Consider the following 24,222-nt stretch of genomic DNA (forward strand, 5'->3'; position numbering starts at 1 on the left):
TGAGATCATCATTTTACGTGCATTATACTTGCACTTGGCTTAAGACGGTTTGAGGGTGGGGGTCACTTTCCTCTGAGCTGGTGTCTGATCACTTAGCTTCTCAGTCTGAACTGTTGCTGGGAGCTTTCTAGCGTCTGATCAAATGATGGATGAGTGAAAATCATACTCACAGGAGGACGACTGTTAAGCCAGAAAGATAATATATAATTAAAATGATAGCCATAACCGTAAAGCAGGCAGGATACCATGTTAAATAGTTAATAATAATTTTCTGACTTCCCAGCAGGCAAAACCAAATCAAAATCACAAGGTTGCTTTTTATTTCTTGGGTCTAAACCTAGGGAGGGATCTGCCTGATGAGCTGTAGAGGGAAGAGCCAGAAACTGTTTTCATGACACATGAAACTGTTTTCTTCCGGTTGTGAATTTCAGGCAAGTCTCTCATCTGCAACTGTTTAGTTAACTGTAAAAAATAATGAATAAGTAAGCAAATAAACAAAGAGGGTGTAGTGAAGCTTTCTAATGTGATTTCATTGCTGTGTCCTGAGATTTTCCTAATGTGATTATGTAGTTTTAGGTCTTTAAAAGTGATATAGGATGTTAAAAATTGTAAGTTGACAGTTTGATTATGTCCATTTTTGAGTTGCTTGTCAGCAAACCTCTGGTGAAAGGCACTTCCCAGTGAGCCAGGGGCGTCTGGAATTTGATTCCAGGGTTCTCCGCTTCATATGGTCTTCTCATACCAGTGTACAAAGAGGGTTGAGAACAAGGTGAAGTCTAAGCTAGCCAGGCTCAATGAATGAGTCAGAAAGAGGTCTGATTCAGCATAGCCCCTCTGATAGGTAGTAATGGCTGTCTTCTCATCCCTCTACAACCAGCTTGATCTGGGAACCAAAGTGGCTTATTTACATCCTGTCCTTTCCATCTGCATGATTCATGGTTTGGGTTCATTCTCTTTCCATTCCTCTCCAAGACTTCTTTCCCATCTTGCTTTGTTCAAGCTTGAGTTTGTCATTAGTTTTTCCCATGATCTCATCTCTTCATCTCTTTTCCTTGCTCACGTAAGCTGGAGGCTTTGTGCAGGGGTTAAAGATTTTTTTAAATCCCCTCACTATTAGGTTTGGGGAAAAATGGGATGTCATCAAGGGCTGGGTATTCCTTCATACTTTGATTACCAGTGGCAATTGCTGAGGATATTTTAAAATATAATTTTTGTCCTTCTAATGCTTTTTCAATTTCAGTTCTTGGTGTACAGTGGAGTCACATCTTACTTAAGAATTTAGTTTTAACATCAGCATGTGAATTGTCTTTGCCAGTTATACCTTAGTAAAGCTAAAAATTAAAGTAAAATCTGCATGTGAAGCAAGGATTCCCTTTGTTCAGTTTTATCCTTTAGAGTCCAGTATTCTGTTTTTCTCCGTTTATTGGGTCAGTAGATTCCTTTGGTTGAGTGCTAGATGAAATGTTGGCTTCTGTTTAAGTGTTTTGTGAATGAAAACTATCTTGAGCTGCTAGCATCTCATTCCCTAGGAAGGGCTCTGGGGCATGCGAGAGACGAGACAGGCTGGGGGTAGGACAGTCCCAGGCTTTCTTGTGGATGGATGAGACCCTGCACACTGCCTAGATTTCTCTCTCTCTCTCCTCTTCCACCTGAGTAGTTGGAGTTGTATAAGCTAAATGTGTATGTGATGTAGTCCCACTGTACTGTCCTCGCTAAAGCACTATAAATGAGAGGAGGATGCCCAATTTTCTGACCATAGTCAGTTTTTGGTAGAAAATGAGAGCTAGTGGGATTTGGTTAGCAGCAGTGAGTTAAACTTGTTTTAGAAAGTTGTCCATTTCACTTCAGTCTTACTCTTGGAATCTGCCAGGTGATGTTAGGTTCAGGAAACAGTCCAGTGAATATTGCTGAGTGACAGAGAGCAGGCGAAGTCCCTGTCACTTCACCAGCGGTTGCAAACCCACCAGCGGTGCCAAGTCAGGCAGAGAGGAAGCGGCTGCCTCTGGCAGCCAGGTGTCACGTACACATGGTTATTTGCAAATGTGGTTTAATGTGTGCTTGTAGCATCCTAGTGATTTGGCAGCAGAACATACGCATTTACTGAATCTCCTCTGGCCTGGCTGTAGAATAGATTCAAAATGAATAATAGAAGAAATGTTGTGGTGAATATAATGCATAAAATGTGAATGTTAGAGAACTCTTCGATATTATTTAGGCCATCTCCTTAAATTGACAAAGAAAAAAACCCCCAAGGGTTAAGTAACTTTCTTGAGATCATCATGAATTAGTAGTCAAACTGGAATGAAAGCTTTAATTGTCTGATGACTGTTTTTGTTGATTTTTCTACTATGCAGAATTTCTGGATGAAATTGTATTCCATAGGTAGACTTGGATTTACTCCGCCTAGCTTACACAAATGAAGCAGTTCTAAAGGGAATCATTATACACAAACAGATAGAAACTCATTGGTGTTGGCTGGTTTACTTTCTGTTTGAACTGGAAGCTGAAGTTCAAGACCTGCTCAAAGTTCGTTGTTAGCCTCCTTTGTTTTGTGTTAATTGGCAAGTCAGATTACAGGGTAGCTGGGGGAACGTGCCCTTCAGCTCTCTTTGAGGGGAGCGTGTCTGTGGAGGGTGCAGTTAGGGGAAGGCCTCAAGCTGCTGCCATGTGGGGGTCCGCCAGTCCCCACCGCAGTGCTGACTGACACTATGTGGCAGTTCTAGACCTGGGCCATTCTGCTTGACACAGGATTCCTCTCATGGGCAGGCTCTGTGCTCTGGCTCCCCACCAGCTAGGCCAAGGTTTTCTCCGAGCCGCACTAATGTCTCCTTCCTTCCTCCCATCGTAGGTGTCAGACCTGCCGTGTCGTGGAGGGCTCTCCCTGTCCTCACCTGCTCCTGCTTTCCTTTGTCCTCCCCTAGTAAGTCTCTCATACTTCTGCTTCTGTCTCAGCATCTGCATCCCAGAGGACCTGAACTGGAATGCTCCGTGGTTTTGAAGACACCTTTAAGGATATTCTGCATTAACTGTTAAGGATATCTTTTTATAAATCTCTTCATGTTAAGTAGTGTTGGAAAAAACTACAAATGTTTGATTAGTCATTTTTACATTATATTCCTTTGTCAAACCAACATGTCAGGGAGTGATGTTAAGTGTACTGCTGTCAAGATGTGGGGGTCCCAGAACCAGCTCTCTCCCTGACCTTCGAGAATTCCCTCTGTCAGCAAGGAGCTTAGAGCCTGCTGCCTATAAAATGAGCTGGATGATCCCTGGATGTTTTTCCAACTCCGAATGTGAAGTAGATTGCAAAAGAAGAGATTGACTCTGGCCAATTGGTTTTAATAGTGTGAACATTAAATCTAAATTTACATTGAACAAATACAAGTTACTATAAAGAAAAGGAATTCAGAAGTTGTGCAGGAATTGTCCCCATGCTGTTGTCCAATTTATTTGTGAGATCAGTGACACCAAATACCTTGGTGTAGATAGTACAGTTTAACTAGCATCTCTGTGTTAGAGTGCTTCCGACATTTTTAATCTCCATGGTAAAACAAGATTATATGTAAGTGCCTGGAAGTGGAAGTATTATTCCCCACAATATGGAATAAGAAGAAAGAGACGTTTTAGTGTAATTGCAATTTAGGTTACATAATTCTAAATGCCTTTCCACTCTACAGCCTATCAGCTGCGGTCTAGAATTGAGACCACTCTGCTTTTACATGTAATGGTAACATTCAGTGGTTTATAGTACCAATCTGTTCTGCAGCTGAATTTGATAATAAAAGCCCCTTCCTGCTCTAAGTCCTTGTAATCACACCGTAATTTTATTGAATATGGCCCTTTTTACTATGTTTTCTCTTTCAATTATAATTTTTATCCTTAAAATTTCTGAGCTTACTAATGACTGGGACATTTTATTTTATTCCTTATTCCTTTATAAAACCTGGTCTTCTGGAACTTTGTTTTCTATGCAGTTGCTGAATTTAATTATACATGGTGTTTTAGACTTGATGTGTGTTTACATTCACTTGGTATTTTATAAACATAGGAGCTAAAGCTACTGTCTTTAGAGAAGACAAAAACTGCATATTTGAGAACTCTGAAACCCTAACAGTTCATTTCACTTTTGATTCAGCATTTATTTATTGTTTCTTATGTGCTGTGTATCATGATGGGTGTTCTTTTTTTAAACGGCTGTTAGGAGAGGAGCGTAGCATATGTGACACTGAGCTGATGAGGTGATACGTTTCAGCACCTTTCATGTTGAAATTTCATGTTGGAATATCATGTTGCTTTGTAACATGAAACTTGTAAATTATAATGAAATCACAATATGCCTGTTCTTAGGAATGATCTATAAAATAATTTAACAACAGGTTTGGCATTGTCACTGCCCAAGCAGAACAAATGTTGCACAGCTAGTACCAGTGCATGTCAGTTCTGTCTGAACTGAACATCCTATCCATGGATTCAGAATCTTACATGTTATATGGCCATTGATTCTGTTTTTGCAGGGAGACATACAAAAGATAGGGCTTAGGTACCTGTTTTATGCTTTTCCTGTTTAGTTTAAAAATAATTAAAATTTCTTCTTTCATTGGGATGTTATTAACTGCTTTACATACATGGGAGCCACTCTTGTTGCTTTTCTACATTATATCTTTCCAGGCAGCCCTGCAGCCAGGTTATGGTGTGAACAAGCCTTCAGCCCAGTTCTACGATACATACTGATGTTTACTCAAGAGACATTTATTAGTAAGCAGCTACAGAATCGTTCGTACTACCTGCTCTGCACAACTCAGTGAAGTCCCAGCTGTCTGTTCTTAGTGCCCTTTGCAGGGAGGGGTCACTTGAGGCAGACAAGTTGCTTATAGTTGGCCTGAGACCACCAAGTAGTTCTCAGCTAGGGGCAGTTTTGCCTCCCAGGGGCCATTTGGCAATGTCGGAGAACATTTTTGGTTTTCCAGCTTTGTTGGGGGATAGGACAGGTGGCACTACTGACGTCCTAGAGGCCATGTATGCTACTAAACATTCTACAGTGTAGCGGACAGTTCTCCACAGCAAGGAAGCATCTAGCCCCAGATGTCCATAGTGCCAAAGGTCAGAATCTCTGTCCTGACCTGGTGACCGGACACAGGATTGTTTAGGGATCATGCCTGAGGAACTGTCCCTAAAGTTAAAGCTACCAGCCTTATTCTCATAACCTCAAATTTACTCATAATTTGTTCACAAAGCAGATGTAGGAGTATATAATACGTTAGCTAACCCTTAGATCTTTTTGAAAGTTTTCATTTTGTTAGTAAGAACATCTAAACATTTATTGTGCCAATTAATGAATCATTTGTGCTAAAAAAAAAATCTCATGTCCAGCAGTCACTGTGCTAACTAGCAAAAAAAATCATTGTTGGTCAAGACGTGGACAAGTGAAGCCCTGGTCATACCCACTCCTGCTTTTTGAGATACCACTCTTGAGTTTTCGATAAGACTACTTACAGATTCCTTCTGGATTGTGTGTTCTTGGCTAACGTGCTGGCAGCACCTGGTTTGGGACTTAACCTAAGTGATACGAACACACAACACTGCACTGTGTGTGCTGTAGTATTTTGAAGTAAATCACAGAGGCTTTGACAGATTTGCTTTCTAGAAGCTGTATCTACTTACCTCCCACAAACTCTTGCCCTCAGTGCACCTAATTTTATTTTGGCTGCCATGTCCTGAGTGTTTCCTCTGTGGAAGGTGCAGACCTAGGTTCGAGCCAAAGATAGAGGGGGAAAATCTCTGTTCCTGTCTTAGAGAGTCCAAAGTTGAGGACAGGGACTGTTTGTAAGTAAACATGTGTAACACAAGGCAAAGTGAAAAACAGATAGTTTTATTAGGTACAAAAGTGAGTGAGGCAGCCCAAGGGTATGATGTGGCAAAAGCTGCATGAAGGAAGAACATCTGAAAGGCGTTCAGGAACATAAGTGGGGTTGGGGCTGTATCAGTGCATGGCCATGTGGTGGTTTTAGAAGAGCTGGAGCGTCCAAGTCTCCTGACTCCCCCCCAGATGGACTTTGTGCTGTGTCATAGTGTTAGTAAGCTCTGAATTAAACTAGAAACCTGGAGAAGTTAATGTATGGTTTAGAACTCTTTTTTTCTCTCTAAAGCTGTAGAAGAAAGCTTGTAAAGTTGTTCCTGATTTCGTCTAGTGTTTTAGTTTGCTGCTTTTGTCAGGTAGGGTGATCTGCAGAAATGTTACGTGAGAACTACTGAAAAATTTAAAGCAGAGTACCACTAGGTCACTTTCTGTTCTAAATTTGTTTACCTAACAACCTCCTTGCTTCATCCATTGTTGGTGTTGCTTTTTAATTTCAAAAACCACTTATCTTTGCCTGTGCTCTCTTTTCTCAAGAGAAGAAGCAGATATGCCCCAGAATGGCAGAGGATGTGTTCACTAGGCTGTTTCTAGTTCGTTACGAGTATGAAGAAGCAGATATGTAGACCAGGGTTCCTAAAGCTCTTCTTAGGAAGACAAAACAGAAACAAATGGATCTGGTCAAATCCTAAGAGCCCGGATGTGACTTCCAGACTTGGGATTAAGAAGTTTATTGGAAGAATCATCATTGTCTTTCATCTCTTGGTCTGTTTTCAACTTATGTCAGGTCTTATAGGTTAGTGGACATAAGTATGGTTTAACATTTCAGGCTGGGGTTTGCTCATAGCTTATGCTTAATGCCTCTAAGTAGTCATTGAAAAGTATTCTGAAGTTGATGACATGTTAGGCACAATTAAGGTTCACCTAGATGAGTTACCCTTTTGAAGGTCACTTTTTGGTGTGGTTTGGAAAACAGTGCTTTGAGTAAAACTCTTTGTTTATTAATGCCACTTGATAAAGGCTCATTGAACCCTATGTAATTTCTCATTTATAATGAAAGTCTAGTATTCAGCTAATTGAATACATGGCCACTTTAATTTTTTTGTTACAGCTAATTGGTATTCACAGTGATCGTGTTCTACAGCTTCTAAATGTAGTATTACCTTAAAAGTTTATGGTTCAGCCCCCTTGGATATTTCTGTTCTTTTTCTCTGTTATGTGTCTGCATGTAATTTTGTTAGGTTCCTGTAGGTTGTGCCTTATATATAGTTCTGACATGGAATAAAGCTCTTTTCCCTGCTCTTACTTGCCTGTGTAAGTTGATAGATGTGTAGATTGATGTTGGCGACCACAGATTATCCGTATGATTTTGAAATATTGAATCTTTCCCAATTCATTATGTGTGTGTTTCAGATTTGTTACAAGATTTAAAATGATAACAAATGTAGTTATAGGGATTTCCTATTTAGATTGATTTAGGGTTGTTGCCTTTTTTCAATCCCAGTAATCTCTGGCTTCATATCATCCCATGGAAAATTGAGCAGGGGCCTGCTTTGTTTGCTACCTTGAGCTGTTAGAAGTGAGAACTGGCATTTCAAGAAACTTTGTCATTTAAAATGTACAAGTAAAACTTACATGCCTTGTAGTTGACGTACGAGGTAACAGTACCACTTCTGGGCTAAGTGATTGTGATGTCACTGTGTTCCTAATGCTGTGCACCCTGTGCTGTGTCTCAGTCCCTGGGAGCAGCCAGGCCTGAGAGGGCTGAGGTATTATGCTAAAGAGTTTTCACGATGAAGATTGCTCTAGGAACATACGTGGAAAGGTAGACATCCTGCCAGTACAATGTGTCATAGCCATAATCCCAGGTTTTATTTGTTGACTTTATTATATCCTTTGTTGTGAGCATTTTAAAGACTCTTCTGAAAAGAGGCAAGTCTTTAAGGAAATAAATACATGTATACTTCATTTTTAATCTGGCCACCTACACTGAGTTAAAACATCAAAATGTTGATATGCTGGGTTTCTTAAAGAAAACTTGATTTCCTTATTTTCTTTCTCTTGTATATGGGGCGCTCCTGTTTTCCATAATGATCCACTTAAGCACTTGCTGTCATGTTTTCAATCCCAATCATGTTATCCCAAATATAACAGGATCTGAAAACTAATCAGTACACATTTCTTCTCGAGGAGGAATCGCAAACTGGAGACGGGGGAAACTTTTTATATTTATCTTTCTAGGAAACGATTGTACTATGACAGTGAATAATGTTGTAATCCTCTTTATTTTTACTTGTTCGTTTACAATGATTCCGTATCTGTTGGGGAGTTATACATGGAGATTTTATTCCTTGGACTTGGTATACTGCTTTTTCTTAAGTTGAGTGTGACTCTCCATCCTCAGCAGCTATTAGCTTAGTCAGTGTATTCCAGGCTTATTTAAGTTTCGGGATTCATACTGTGTGACTTTCCCTCCCAGCATCACATTAACTGTTTCAAAGCAGTGTGCCATTGAGGGGTTGTGGCCATGTTTCTTGCTCTGTTCTCCCCAGTGGCTCACAAACTATTGATTCTGTTGGCAGTCTCGGGAGAGATTTGTGACGTTAGCCTGTAGTTGAGTGTTTTCTGGTCTTGAGAGGAAGTTCCTCTTTAGCGTGCCTTTCTGACCTTTTGGAATGTGCTTTAAAAAATTTCAAGGATTACATCTTAGAAAAGTGAATGTGGATATTTCTGCATATCCTTTATTTAGGTTGTAATCAACCTCAAAATTAAGTTTGGTGGTTGGTGTAGACCGTATTAGGCTGAAGCAGTATCCATATATTCATAAAGTTACTCTCATAAATTTTAATGTGCTTTATTTGGAATCATTTATATTTAATGTAGTTAAATTCATCCTTTGTGATATACAGTCCTATGAATTTTGACAGATCCATGCAATTATGTAACCACCATGATACTCAAGAAGCAGAATAGTTCCCTCACCTCAGAGAACGCCCTCCTTTGTCACTCGACTACACTTTAATTTGGAAACTATAAAGAAACAAACATAATTAAAAATTACCCTTAAGCCTACCACTGTGCCATAACCTCTGTTGACAATTTTGTTGAATATCCTTCTGGTCTTTTTTTTTCCTTCTTTCTTACAAAAAAGAGATCATACTGTCCTTTCTGTTTATAGTCTTTTTCTTTTTTTACTTAGTGTATTTTGAGTGTATTTAAATTTAACCATTACATTGGCTTTTGTTTTTGTTTCTTTGCAATTCTAAATAACTGTATTATGAATATCTTTGCATATTGCCATAATTACTTAAGTCCTGAAAGTAGTGTTTAGATCTCAGTGCATATGTACATTTTTAAAACTTAACTTACATTTTGTCAAATTGATTTAAAAATAGTTGTGCCAGTTTACATTCTGACCAGCAATGTCTTGAAGAGCCTGTTTCCCTGTATCCTTGGCAACATTATTTTATGTTTTTAATCAGTTTGATAAATTACAGAATTTCATTATTTTAATTTTAATTTTTTGATTTCTTGTGGGATTGGGTATTTTTAAAAATGTTTATTATTTGTATTTTTATATGAATTGCCAGTCTATGTCATTTATGTGTTTTTCTCTTGGCTCTCTTTGGGGGTGGGTTTGGGTGGAGGGCTTAATTTTTAAGTGATCTATATGTTAGTAACTGTAATCTCACAGTTGGGGGTTGGTATTTTTTTGTCATTTGCTTAATCATTTTGTTTAATTTTTTTTATTTAGTGGAGGTTCTCGTAGGTCCATTCTTTTGCATTTCCTTTGTTTATATTTTGAGGGTATATGTTGAATTTAGAAAGGTCTTTTCTCTTTAGGTCATATAGTCATGCATATTTTATTCACAGTTAGCTTTATCAGCAATTCTTTCAACATTTACTTTTTCTTTTACATTCCTGAGAGACTAGTGTGGTCTTTACTGTGTTGTACCAAGGAACCATAGATTATGTACTTGCATATATGTGTATCTGTATCTGATCTCGATATTTTGGTTTCATTTATTCATATACTTTCAAGCAACATGATCGTTTCATTGAAATCTTCTATTCAAATTGTAATAGCACAATGACATTTAAGTATGTCCCAAGTTAAGCACATCCTCTTATTTTTTCCCCCATTACCTTCTTTGGTTTGCATTTTAGATAGATATTATCCATCAGATTTCTCTTGACATTAGTGGGAAAAAAAACCTTAAGTAACTCTTTCTTTGTTTTTAACATGCTGCAGGATATTGAAGTCAAAGTAAGTAGCAAAACAATGAGCTACAAATATGCAAATGTGTTCACCTAAACTAAGCAGATAGTGGACAGTCACCCTACACAGATTGAGCCAGGTGACTGGTGTATGAACAGGAATGCCAAAATATATACTTTGTTTATTTCTTAAAATTCTTGGTCAGGCATGTCTTCAGCATTCACTGAACAAAATACATGTTAAAAACTTTTCTGACATGCAGTGATGTAGGGAGGTCTGTTCTCTCAGAGATAAAGTTCACTTAAACATAATAAAGATAGAAACAGCAGTTTAAGAAATGCATTTTTAAAATTTATCTTGAAAAAAATCCATAAGTAACCATCTTTATAATTTCTTCAAGAATCAATATTTTATCACTTCAGTTTTAATTTTGTGAAAAAAAGATCTTGTAAATTAGAGGTGGAATAACTAAGAGCTTAAAAATTACTTTTATTTTTATTATTATATTATTTTAAATTATTCAGATAAACAACTATAATAGTTTTTGCCCCTTTCTCCAAAGACAATAATATTTCATGAAAGACAAGGTAGAACAATACATGTCTTTATATGCAGATTTCACCAGGTAATTTAAGGGTTCTCAAACGTAAGGTTTATATATAAAATGTTACATAGGCATCTTTTTGTTGTTGTTCAAGAAACAAGGTTAATAACTATGTGTCTTATGCCTGGAATAAAATCGAGGTTTTATTGTGCAGAATATTAATCCTTGAAATTACTCTTCAAAAGAGAAGTTGAATAAAACTTCTGACATTTCCAAATACATTTGAACAAAGTAGGACACAGCTGTTACAGTTTGAAAAAAAAAATACAATGCAGACTTATTCTTTACATTTAAATACAGCAATCATCATCTTATTAATGTTTTTCTATGGCAGAGACCTAATAGTTTGCAAAAATCTTCAGCTTTGTATACTCATTTCTAATGTAATTTATACTTGACTTTTGCTTTGCTGTTGCTGCTTTTTCTTGATATAGTATATTCTTCATTTCTTTTTTTAGGCTAAGCAGCTGGAAGAGAAAGATCGGGTGATAAAGAAGCAGGATGCATTCTACAAAGAGCAGCTGGCTAGACTGGAGGAAAGGGTACGACTCTTTCTTGTCAGTAATTCTCTTTTACCACATCTGCAGCTTTCCCATGTACTTATTTAAAAATCAATACATTAGCACTGTAACTGCTTTTCCTAGTTAAAAAGTGGCCAGGAAATGAAGAAGCCAAGCAGGTAGTTCATTCTTGAAGATAATGTCATTTCTACTTTGGTAGTTTGGTGTATGGTTGTGTTAACTGATTCATTCATGCATTTTACCACTCAGGAACTGCCCCCTCCTGGCTCCAACCTCCCCTCCCCCCCCCCCAAAAATTTTTCCTTACATGTTTAGAAACTGCGTTGTCATCAGTTCAATTAGTGGAGTGCTACTCTTAACTCTCGAAAACATTAAACTGAAACACGTTCTTAGAAAACAGTAGTGTTTTAAAGTATAAATTGTCTTTGTGAAAGCTGTTTCACTGCACTTATGGCTAAGAAATGAATGACTCTTAAAACTGGTGGACAGGAGCTGAATAGTAGGGTTTAGAAGAAGAGTTAGGAGGAGGACTGGAGGCAGTACCTCCAATCTGCATGGCCCTAGAGTTTGACAGAGACGCAAAGAAGGAAATTAAGGCTGAAACTAAAGGAGGCAGTGCGCTTAAGAATGGAGGTTTGAGCACCCAGTCAGGGCACTGTTCAATGAAGTTTATCTGTTGTCTAGAGTAATTTCATACATAGACCATGAGGTTACAAGCTAGCTTTGTTTTCCCTTTGAGTGAGACCCCCCCTAAATTTGATTGGTTTAGAATAGGATGTTTAATAAGAAAGTAGGTAAAATAAGAAATACACTATTAAGCCCCATTCAGTACAGATATTTACATGTTAAATGTCTTCACCTGAACTTAGTGCTTCTTGAAAGTCAGGACCGTTTTCTTGTTCATTCAGATATCTACCTAATATATATCAAGATGTGGTAATGCCAGAGATGTACTAATGAAGAAAATCTACCCTCGTGGAGCTTAAATTCAATTGAAACCCAGTCAATATATTGAGTGGCAGATTGTGATAATATGACAAACAATAAAGCAGGAGAAAAGGAGTCCCAGGGCCTAGGAGTGCAGGTGTGGGGTCAGGTGGAGAGGGAGGGCCTGTCTAATAGGATGGCATTTGGGAAGAAGTCTGCAGCAGTGGGGAAGCAAGCCAGCACCAGGCCTGGAAGCAGGGGTGTGCTTGGCATGTCTGGAGAGGCTAGAGGGTTTGTGAGCAGAGGAGTATTCTGGCTGCTGTCTTGGACAAGAACTGAAGGAAGAGAGACTAAATAAGGGGTAATAGCAGTACTTCAGAAAAAGGATGGTGATGGCTTGGGCCAAGGTGCTAGAAGTGGAGGCAGTGAAATGTGTTTGGCAGAGCTGACCAGATTTGCTGATGGTTTTGAACATGAGTGAAAGAAAAAATGAAAGATATTCTAGGTCTATGGCTTTTATAGCTGGAAGGATGGATTTTCTGTAGTGGAAGATTATTAAAATATGGATCTGGATGTGGGTATTGGAAGAAATCATGATATTGATTTTGGATATGATAAATTTGGGATACTACTTAAAACATCCAAGTAGAGATGTTAAATAAGCATAAAGTGGAAATGCTTAGAGAAGAGGTCAGTAAAGATTTTGGTAAAGGGCCAGTTAGTAAATATTGCAGGCTTTGCAGGCCATGTATGGTTTCTGTTGCAACTACTCAGCTCTGCCACTGTAATGTGAAAGCAGCCAGAGCTGTGGACAAGTGTGGCTCTTCCAGTTTATGGACATTGAAGTTAGGATTTCATGTAATTTTTACATGTTTTGAAATACTCTTCTTTTGATCCCCCCCCCCCCCCATTTAAATATGTAACACTGTTCTTAGAGCTGCACCGAAACAGGTGGCAGGCTGGCCTTGACTCACGAGTTAGAGTTTTCAGAAGCCTGGCTTAGTACACAGGCTCTGACATCAGAATACTTGTATTTAAATCCTTGAACTGGCTTTTACCTGCTTAGTATCTTGGAGCATCTTATGTAATCTTTTGGTTTCCTCAGCTATGAAATGAGAGTATATTAGTACCTACGTCAGTAACTTGTTAAATGAGATAATTCTCATAAGTCACCTATAATGATGTTGAATACAAGGTAACCACTCAGCCAGTGGTAACTCCTCTCTTACTTCTATCTGTCCAGAGCACTGTTCCTGAAATAATTCGTAAATGTTAGCTGAATAAAATGCATGAGTGAAGTGAGGTGATTTACCCAGCCCCCAATAATATTTTTCCCCACCCAATGATAATTTTCTTTGACTCCAAGTATTACTTTGCTAAGTACCCTTTGAAATCTTTGTCAGTTACTGTGAAGTACAAGAAAAGGCACTGATAAATATCCAACCATTTCTCATAAATCTGCCAATTTGATGGCGATAATTCAGCGATTGATTTGAGCCACTGAGATTATTTGTTCTTGGCAGATAAACTGGTGTGCTCAGTAGCTAACTCTTGTTTCTGGCCTCAGGTTAGAACAAGTAGAGGAAGATCAGGTGGATATGGTGTGCTGGTGTCAAATCAGTGTGATTAGTGTCTTCTCATCACGTACGTTTTGTTTCCTTTTTGAAGATGAGGCTGGAAAGTAGTTATTTAGGAATTTTAACTGAAAGCTGAGAGGCGCTAATGAGCTTAGAAGAATGTGGAGCTGGAATAATCACACCATTCTAAGTTAATACTTAATGCCTCTGTATGTAGTAATGTGCTGGAAAGAGTGCTGGACTACGAGTCAGAAGGCTTGGCTTTTCATCTAGTTATCTGACAGTTCACCTATAAAGTGAGGATAGTACCCTTCCTTGCTTGCCTTTGTGAGTTATTGGAGGGACCAGATAAGATGATATATTTAAAAGCCCCTTGAAAACTGGAAAGAGCTTAATATAAGCTGTTGCTTATAGTAAAGAATATTTACTTCCCATTGTGTGCAAGATACTAATAATCATAAAATTAGTATTATTCAACTTCCTGGTGTCTTCTACCTATTTCTATAACAATCCTATTTTTGCTAATTACTGCCATTCCTGAGGTACCTAAGGTGAATTTTGTTCAACTGGATTTCATCTAAGAGTATTTGAGAGACTCTTAGGTCTCCAACAGTGAAGCATTTTCTAGACTAAATACAAGATTGTAAAGAGGGATTTTCTTGTGATGACACTGAAAAGTACAATGTCCAACCATTTCTATGAGAAATTCTACACACTTTCTGTTAAAAGATATAAAATGCTGAATCCAGTAGTGTGTAATGTAAGAAAAAAATGATTGTGATATTAGAACTTATCAGAATCATCTTGCTATGAAATCCAGTTTCCTATTTAAAATCCAAGTTTAAAAGTGGATCTGGGGACAGCCCTCTCTCTCTATTTTAACCAAATGAATTGATGAAATCATAAATTAGATACCAGGTGGTATATCATTAATAGAGAGAGGGGACATCAAATCTTTTACAGAGTCATTCCAAGGATGATTTCTAAGATCACTGGGCCACCTGCCCATCAACTAAATTAGCAAGTACAGCAATTGTAGACATTGTCACTTTTTGATGACTCATAATCTTATTACTCAAACTACTCATTTTCATTGACTTGATGCAAATTTCATGATGCAAATACAGCATGATACCCCTGAGTTATTTTAATATCTAGTTGTGCATCGTTTACTTTGAAGTGAGAAATTCATGGTTATTTGAGAATATGAACCCAATTCTACTAACATTTGAAGCACATTGAGTTCTGTGATAACTACTTGGTTTGCCTCTTGGCTCTATTTCAGTAAACGTCAGTTAGAGAATAAACATTCCCTTGTATGAATCAAGCTTTCTTCTCCCAGGAATTTATATTGGATAGTTCACAAGAGTCTGAGAAAATTTTCTCCTTTCACTAACTTGGGAGGACTAATAAGTATAATTTAACTGGACACCAATTTAACCTTTCTTAGAACCAGCATGCAAAAGCAGCACCTCTTTACTGAGAAAGAAGGTCAAAGCCATTTGAAAGTTTTTCAATTCCTTATTTTATTGTAAATGTTGTCAGCTTTATCAAACAACATTGACATGGATGTGAGGTGAACTTTTATATTTTCCGAGTCTGAGAGGCATTCCATGTAGGTATGCCCTAACTGAAAGAGGCCTGAGTATCAGTTCCTGGTTGTTGATGTAAGAGACTTGAGAGTGTTACTTCCCGATCGGTGATTTGTTGAAAGGAAGCCCAGGGCAGCTTTCAAAGAAGAGGTTCTTAAAGTTTTTAAAAAACCTTTGCCACGTCCCTCAGGGAATTCTCCAGAATGTTTTGTATACCTCTCTTAATATGCCACATTTATGATAACTATAGTTAGTTATCTGTGTTAATCTTGTAAGCTTCTTGAGGACAAAGGTCATTTTCTTATTTCTTTTGTTCCACAACTCATGTAATAGGCGTTCAATGAATGAATCATACATTTACTAAGCTTATGCTGGAAAGTTATGTCCAAGCAATTAGTATACAGTTTTTAAGTATGCACAGATGTTTTGTATCTTCTTCATTAGTCATTTAAATTAATACATTAAATCTATCCTTGAGAAAGTCAAGTTTAACTTTGAATATCTGGATATTTATAGCATCTTCCTCATCCTAGTAGCTAACAGTAACATTTTTTGAGTGTTTACATTGTGCTGGGCACTTTGCATGGATTATGTCATTTTATTCTCATAAACAACCGTATGAGGCTGTCGACCCTGTTTAGATGAAGGTCCCAAAGCTTCAAGAAACTTGCCTGAGAGGGCTTGAGCCAGGTCCCACACCTGAGCGTTTAGGTGTTGTCCAGTATCAGCTTTAATGTTTGTCAGTTCTACACTGAAAAGGTTAAATCCTGCTGGTTTTTTTGATAGTTCTTTGGTTAGTAAGTTAACTCTTTCTGGCTTCTAATACAGCTTTTTAGATCCTGATGTTAAAACTTGATCAGTGCTGCCTCATAAACTGAAAATGTTAAGCATTCAAAATGTGTAATTTTCTTCCTAGGAAAATTTGATGAAAAGGGAATAAACAAGGTCATATTACTTAGCAACTGCAGCCACAAACTCCCAAGAGTTATTTTAATATCTCGTTGTGCTGCTTTTACTTTGAAGTAAGAAATTCATAGTCATTCAAGCAGTTTAGAAATAGTTTTGGGGCATTCATTCATATGTTCATAGTGTTGTTGTAGGAAGGTCATCTCATTTTATCTCTAGAAAGAAAACAAACTTTCTGTGACCATTTTATCAACTATTTCAATGGTTATTTCATTAGTCTGGGTTGCCTGCTCTTGGAACATGCATCGCCTGGATGTTCTTCAGGAAATGTGTGTTTTCCTGTAGTCTTGTTGGCCCTCTGGAAGGGAAGGCAAGACCAAGACCGTATTATAACAGAGCAGAGTCAAGATTCTCCCAGGGTCTTCTAGAATGAAGGACCCCTCAGCCCCCAGGATATCTTAGAGATGTGAGTTCTTAGAGACGTGATGATTAATGTGTCTTGCTGTCTAACTTCTCAATTATGAACTTGAATTGATTTGCTCTGCTAAATCCACTTTGCTCTTGGCATTCCTCAGAATGGTGGGGTTTGGCACAGCGTGAAGAGAGCCATAAAAGCCCTGGTGGCTTGCGGAGCTGAGGGAGATTAGAGAGCTTAGTTGGATGCTGTTACAGTGTTCAGATCAACAGGGTATGGGGGTATGTATTGCTTTTACTTTACAGACTCCTCCGGATTTCAGCAGCTACTCGCATACACACTGCAGTCAACCCCATACAATTAAGAAGGAGAGGGAATTGTACAAGCTGGGCAAAAGAGAGCAGTGCAAAGGGAATGGTGAAAAATAGATTGTCATTAAGAAGAAAAGTACTTTACTAGTTCGTCACCTGTGGAGAGAGTTGCTAATTAAATTCTAAGGTCATGGTTACAACAAATGAGCAGTTTTTAAAAGCCTTTACTTATAGTGGGTGGCATATCTTCTATTACATCATAAAGTATCAGGCTCATCTGTATGATTAATTGGCTTTTTTGATTACTTGACTTCTTCTTTGTCAATTAGTACCTTCGTTTCTGTGTTCCTCTGTGCAGACAGAAAATAATGCCAACAATGATAATAAAGAGAAATGACAAAAGAACAGATTATTGCTAGCCCAGTGTGCTCCTTACGTGAAGAAATTATTTTGCATTTTTAGGACTGGATGAAGTCTGTTGTAAAAATATCTCACTGAGTGAAGCTGGGTCAGCCATTTCAAGGGATTAATTAAAACAGGGTAGAATCACAGTTGACCACTGACATCTGAGATCCTGAACACAAACAATCCTTTTTGGGGAGAGGGAGGAGATAAACTCAATTTATGGGGTAAAAGAACCTTTTGGTATTTTCCCCCTCAGGTGCTTTCTGAACAGTTGTCAATGATTCTAGATGATGTGGGTAGCTCATATACACTAAGTTACGTATGTGTTTTGGCTGTGCACTGTGTTATAACAAATTAAACAACAGTAGTTAAAAGCATAACTTTGTGGTAGCTCTGCCTTGGTAGGTTGTGCTAGTTTGCATTTATCAACCGAGAGAGAGATTATTCCTTTGACGTGTGGAAATTTTGTACTGGCTTCCTCATTCATTTTGAAATCAAGGCAGTTTCTCTGTGGTTTCTGTAGTTACCAAGAGTTTCAGGAGCAGATAAGCTTCTGTGGTCCAGGAGTTTAACTGTTGAAGACAATAGAAGCCAGTGTTGCTTTTAATTGTAATGCCGTTAACAAATGACAAAGGTTTCAGTTAAAGTGGTTTTCAGCATGTACCTTGAGTTGCTCTGAATTTTTTTTAAATCATTAAGTAAAGGTAGTTCACTTAAAATGCACTTAGATGTTAATTGTTAGGTAGACAATTAATTAGGCCCAGGATCACATATCTTTTGTTAATGTAATTGAAAGTTATTTATAACTTTGGTTCAAAGACTGAACTCTTTTGCATTTTTACCTGCCTACCTAAAGAAAGTTCATTATTGCAGATAGTCCAGAGGTAGCAAGCTGGGTGGACTTTTTTCTATTTGTTCTCTAGGGGCAAAGAAAAATCGATACTGTGTAGTGAATCTGGGGATCTTATCCTTAATTCATTATTCAACAAGTCCTCCAAACGCTCTGGCTTTTCTGTTAACCTCTCTGAATTTTCTAATGGGAAATGTGGTTTGGGTAACCTTGAAATGCTTTTTTAATCTGACTTTAGGGATATGAAACATTTTTTTTTTCTGGAATGAGCTGTTAAAAATGTGCATTCCGTTAAAATTATCCCTTTAAATGGCGCCAGTTTTTCTATGCTTAACTTTAGGGGAAAGATTTGCAAATCATGGGATCAGCACTTAATTTGGGGCTCTATTTACCATGTAGGCTGTCAAGAAGCATTAACCTTAAGGTAAGATGAGAACATGGAGTCCACAGCTATGAGCTGATGGCAGAGAGTATACCAGGTATTAAATAGCATTATCCATCCTGCTTGCTACAGTAAATAGGATTTCACTGTTATGATGTGTCAGGGCTTTCAGTGAAATCAAATTTACAAGACACTGAACTGCCATCCTCTCTGCTGAGCAGCTTTATTCTGGGATCTTGCTTTCATATTAATCCTGTTGGTAGGAAATACTTGTACCAATTGTGCATGGAAATTATAATTTAATGATCTCTTCCTTTTCTCTATTCAGAGCTTAGAATGGACCACTGTGCTTTGCAGCGATAGCCGCAGGGCTCTGAGAAAGAGATAGTATAGAGTTCAGCTTTAAAGCCCATGTTGCCTTTTTGTGAGTGCATGTAATGATCTTAAGTGCTAAGATGCCAACAATATGGGTTGCATACTTTCTCAACTCTTCACATTTCCTTTACCTTGTGAAAGACAGTAAAATAGATCCTGTTTACTATGATGGTTTTAAAAATGATTTGCCACTTCAATGTGTAAAGATAAGGTAAGAAATAAAGCATTATGAAATCCAGGGAAAATTAGTTCCATTTTTAAAGATTCTGTTCATTTCGTCTGGGGAGGCTCAATAGGCTGTTTTATTTGAAAAACAGTACCCTCTTTCCTTTCCTTGGGATCTTTTCTTGCTATTGATAAGAATACTGTAGCCAAGAAGTCATTGTGTTTCCTGTGTATTTCCTGTGTATGTGATTGAAAATGAGCTAAATCTCTTGAATTTTCTTTGCATCCAATTTTGTAATTAGTGATTGTTTTGCTTCTTGATATCTTGTTTATTTATAAATTTCGAATGTACTCCATTTAGGCAGACCAGCCAATGCTTATTTCCCTATTTTACTGACTAAAAAATTGAAGTACATGAATATTAATTTTTTTTTTAAGGAAATTGCAGGGCTGGTGTTAGAAAATGCTCTTGAATCGCAGTTTTATGTTCAGATCATGAGCCAGCTGTGCCTCCATAAGGGATTGCGTTTCAACACATTAGCTTCATTAAGAAAGATGTATTTGGTCATTGAAACATTTGCAAATAATATTAGCTCATAACATCATCAAATAAGAAGTGCCCATATCTGAACTTGGTGTATAAAGCAGGTTGGCACAGTAAGGTCAGCATTTAATGAAGGGAATCTGAATCCAGTTTAGCCATGCAGACTAAGATAGGAGTTTGACTCTGGTCATTCTTACCAGAATTTTGGGCGGCTAGAGGGAGTCCTTGGCATTCACCATTCATTCAGACACGCATTTGTTAAACTCCAGTGAGCCAGGTACTGTACATAGAGACACAAACAGCACAGACACTTGTTGTCATCTGGTACAGGGCTTTTAATTGCCACAGTAGATCTGTGGAGGCTATGCCAGGTGATTATTTTCCAGAGCAGAAATTTTTTATGAGGAGTAGGTGCTACTTTTGTCCCTTAAAGTTCTGAAGATCATGGGATTTAGAGGAGAATGTAGTGGCTTGGAGAGATCCATCAGGTTAAATGCTCAGATAAAGACCCAATGAACTGGTTCCCTAAATAGCTGTCCTTGAAAATAAATGATCAATATGTAAGCTCCATGAAGACCTGAACTGTTTCCCTTTGATGACCATGAGAATGCCTGGCACATAATAGGGACTAGAAAACTTTTTAATATTAATGTGCTAGGTAGGAAGTGGGATGGGTTCCATGGCCAAATAATTTTGAGATATGTTAGACTTAACTAAGCAGAACATATTTCTTTACTGTACGCCTTCTCGGAGTTTATATACATTCAGAGCTTCCAAGGTAAGGATGCTGCCTGCCGTGTTTCAGCATTATAGTCAGACTGTAGAATCTTTTTTCCAAGATACACTCATTAACTTATCCCAGCACACCATCTGATATTTTCTGTGCCCTGCATAATGCCAGTACTTACATGTTTTTGAGTCCTTCCTGATTTGTATCTTAGACTGTAGAGGCCAAGAAGCCATAGAGTTTCACTGAGAGTTCCTAATTTGCGGGCTTCTGAGGATCTGCAGCCATCCTGGAATTGCCTGCCTTTGCTCTGTGTCCCAAAAAAATGGGCAGATGAGAAAGAGGCCTAGGGATCCTAAAGTTCCTCTGATTCTTAACTCTCCTCGTAATCTCTGGTCTCTCTGAGTCTTTGAGAAAGTTATACCCATGATATCTCAGTTTCGTGTTTGCATTCACATTCCCAATTCAAACTTACATTATCGCAGGCTCCCCAGAAGGGGGAGCGATGGGTAGTGGGGTTTCATCAGGGCCCTCCCACCAAAGGACACAGAATCTCACCCATTAACCCAAGAGTGGTACATCCTCATGTGAAGAATTGGGCATGTGACTCAGCAGAATGCCAATGAGGATCCAGGGCCCCCATAGGAATTCCCTTCTCTTTCATAAAATGAAGTAGGAGGGTAACCAAATTTGATAAACATTTAATTACCACTGTGGGTCTTTAACCCACAAGTATTTGCCAGGATCTAGAGCTGGAGGAACAAGCGAAAGAAAGATGTATCAACGTCTTCCGTTCTTCAGAACCTCGAGTTTTCTGTGACCCTTCAGAAAGAGTTTATAGGACTGGCTGTTATTTGGTGAGGAAGCAGTAAGATTTGCTTGCCTAGGTCAGAAAGTCATACAGTCTTTGAATCCTAGTACGTTGAATGAAGGTCAGCAGTCATGTGCTCTGTAATCTCATTTGCTTTCAGAGATGTTTAAGCACAGGAGTTCAGGGGGAATAGTGTGGCCACAGCACTTTCCCCTCACACTTGTTTCACACAGAATCTGTGAGAGCAGGAGCCCCGTCTGTTCACTGCTCTAACCCCAGTACTTAGAACAGTGCCTGGTACATAGTAGGTGTGTGACAAATCTTTGATAATTAAACGAGTAAGGGAGTTTTCAGCAAGCGAAAGGCTTTAATCTCAAAAGTGGCCCATGTAATTGAGATATACATCTTCCGAGTGACTGACCGTGCGCCTTACCTCAAGTTACACCCATCCTGCAGGTTTTTGCACAGATTCAGGCGAGGATCCCTCTGCTCCACTCATGCTAGCTACTGATACAAATGCAACTGCACGTCTTATTTACATAAAGTTAAACGGTCAGTGTAGGTGCTACTATTTGAGCAAACCTTTGAAGTAAATTAAATCATATTGCCTTAGTGATGTTCTTACCTGTACTTTTACGTGACTTCTTGGCAGGGGTAATCAGTTTTAACCACAAACCCTTTCCTAATTGAAACACCCAGATTCATGTATTATCCCCAAACTTGGTTTTTGGTGAAAATGTTCGCAGGTACTTTGCACTGTGGACATCCCGGCTGTTCCAGAGCTGTTGACCAAGAAATGAAGTGTCAGTATCATCAGGATCTTATTAAAACAGCCACCATCGATTGAGGGGTTATTACAAGCCATGCAGTACACAAAATGATTTAACACAATCATTTTGGCCCCAGAACAGACCGCTAGGGGAAGATATTTTCTCTTTTCACCACCTAACCAGTTACTGACTTTGTTCTTGAGGCTCAGAGACATCAAGTAGCTTGCCCTAAAGTTTCCCAGCTGGTGTAGCCAGACCTCTGTGTTTCTCCTCACAGTGTCTCCTTCCGTGTGACCAGTGGTAGATTCTGATACTCCCATGAGGCTTTCTGGCTTATATGCATTTCCACTCCCATTGCTCAGATTTTAAGAAGAATTTTGGTAGAAATGGGCATGACTTTTCTTTCTTTTTTTTTTTTTTTTAGTGCCAGTAAAGTAACAGATTCTCAGCCACATTTACTTTAGCAGTGTTTGTACTTGGCTTCTTTTATAAACCAAGCATCAGTAGTGTTACTTAATAGTGGGTCATGTTCCACAGTAAAGAGAAATTAAACCAGTTTCATTATAGGGCATGATCAGGTGATGGATACACTCAATATGGCTTTAGTACAGAGAGTAAATTGATAGGAGAGATGCTAACAGTAAGGAAGCAGTAACGGATCTGTCAGTCGGGCCTTCTCTGAGGGATGGAGCAAAAAGGTGGTGGTCCTGAAAATTCTAGGGGGATAAATAAGCATAAATAAAAGTTACAAGCCCAGCTAGATCAGCCCAGGTGATGGTGATGAGACTTAGTGTGATGGCAATGAGAGAAGAGGGTGGAGGGTCCAAGAATGATCTTCTAGCTCTCGCTGCTACTTGGGCATTTTTGCCCCCACCATCTTCCTTTGCCATAGCCTACTTTGCAGAATCATTTGTTCCTAGTAGATCTCTGACATAGCCCTTCAACTCAACCCTGTGCCCACAGCACTTCAGCCTGCCTAGCCTGCTGTTTAATTTGTGAACGTATGGAATCCTGGAGTGTAAACTTTCTGCAAATTTAATTATAGTCACGCAAATATGAGTTTACTGTCAATTTCCTTTCTTAAGTTTAAGGCCAGAGGTGTTGCTCCTATCTTAGAGTTATTTGAACTTCAGTGCTGGAGCTTCCCTAGACTCTGCCTGAGAACTAACCAGAGTAATCAAATAAATCTCAGAAGTACACAATTCAGTTAACTATCCTTAAGCCATTCCTGCATGTAACCTCTGTGATTTTCCATCTTCTGCTTCCATGGTGTTCACTAGGAAATCCTCAAGCTTGCTGTCTCTGTGCATAGCTCTGCCCTTTCTCAGGGATGTTGTCTTACATTCCCAGGTGTTGTGCATAGTAGCTCCTGTGATACATGCACTCAGTCACTGCTCGTCTCTGCTATCTCATCCTTTCTCCTTACCTGGCCTGTCATTTCTTCTTAATAGAACTTAATCGTAGAACTTAATCTAAATTTAAACTTCTAGAACTTAATCATAATGTAGTCTCTACTGTACCTGGAAGGACTGTAAGTGTTGTGAGGTAGAGAGTGGAAATAGAAGTGAGAAGAGAGTAGTTCAAGGCTGAGAGTTAGGATCCTTGGTTAGGCAATCCGTGTGTTGAGCAGATGCGTGTTTCTGTTTGTCTGATATTAAAATGAAAATGTAACTAGAACTACAATGAGTGTTTTTCTGTAATCCCAGAAAAATAATACATAGTAAATTATAACTGCCTATTCTCTCATGATATAGTTACTCTAAATTGTGGAAATTTGGCAGACATTCCTAGAACTATTTGTTAAAATTCAATAGCATGTAATTAAAGACAGTGACTGCTGTTTCTCTTCTGCATACATTGAAAAATTATATTATGTATCATTTGAATTTGACCCTGAGCTCAGTTCCCAAAGGAATAACACCAGAAATACAAAAGGGTAGATATTTTAGTCTAAATAGAGGCACAAGTTACATAGAGTAACTACGTTTATAGAAATGTCAGTTATACTCCAGCTATTTAAGAGTATGTGAAAGATAGTTCCTGAATGAGCATTACTTTACACATAGCCAAATGAAAACAGCGATTATGATGAAATTCTAGGTTTTATGATGAAATTCTAAGTTTTAAATTCTAGGTGTTGATGATTAAAAACAGTATTAATACAAACTGGATGCTATTTTAATGAAAGGGAATATTTTATAGACATTAAAGTTTACTGCTCCTTGGAATTTTAGTGTTTATCTAATACAGAAGTATACTTTTTCAGA

At 38.3% G+C, this 24,222-nt stretch overlaps 1 protein-coding gene across 5 annotated transcripts in view; it reads left to right on the top strand.

The window, feature by feature from the left end:
* The window catches only part of CHCHD3 (coiled-coil-helix-coiled-coil-helix domain containing 3), a 257,560-nt gene that overhangs the window by 154,933 nt on the left and 78,405 nt on the right, over positions 1 to 24,222 (top strand). For 3 of the 5 annotated variants that reach the window (XM_064487348.1, XM_064487349.1, XM_064487351.1), the window contains 2 exons: positions 10,107 to 10,121; positions 11,136 to 11,219. In XM_064487348.1, the coding sequence (XP_064343418.1) occupies positions 10,107 to 10,121; positions 11,136 to 11,219 (99 nt within the window). The remainder of the gene's footprint in view (positions 1 to 10,106; positions 10,122 to 11,135; positions 11,220 to 24,222) is intronic. The other 2 variants (XM_010975674.3, XM_064487350.1) reach the window with 1 other exon arrangement.

This window comes from Camelus dromedarius, chromosome 7 (genome assembly GCF_036321535.1).
Source record: "Camelus dromedarius isolate mCamDro1 chromosome 7, mCamDro1.pat, whole genome shotgun sequence".
Lineage (NCBI taxonomy): Eukaryota > Metazoa > Chordata > Mammalia > Artiodactyla > Camelidae > Camelus > Camelus dromedarius.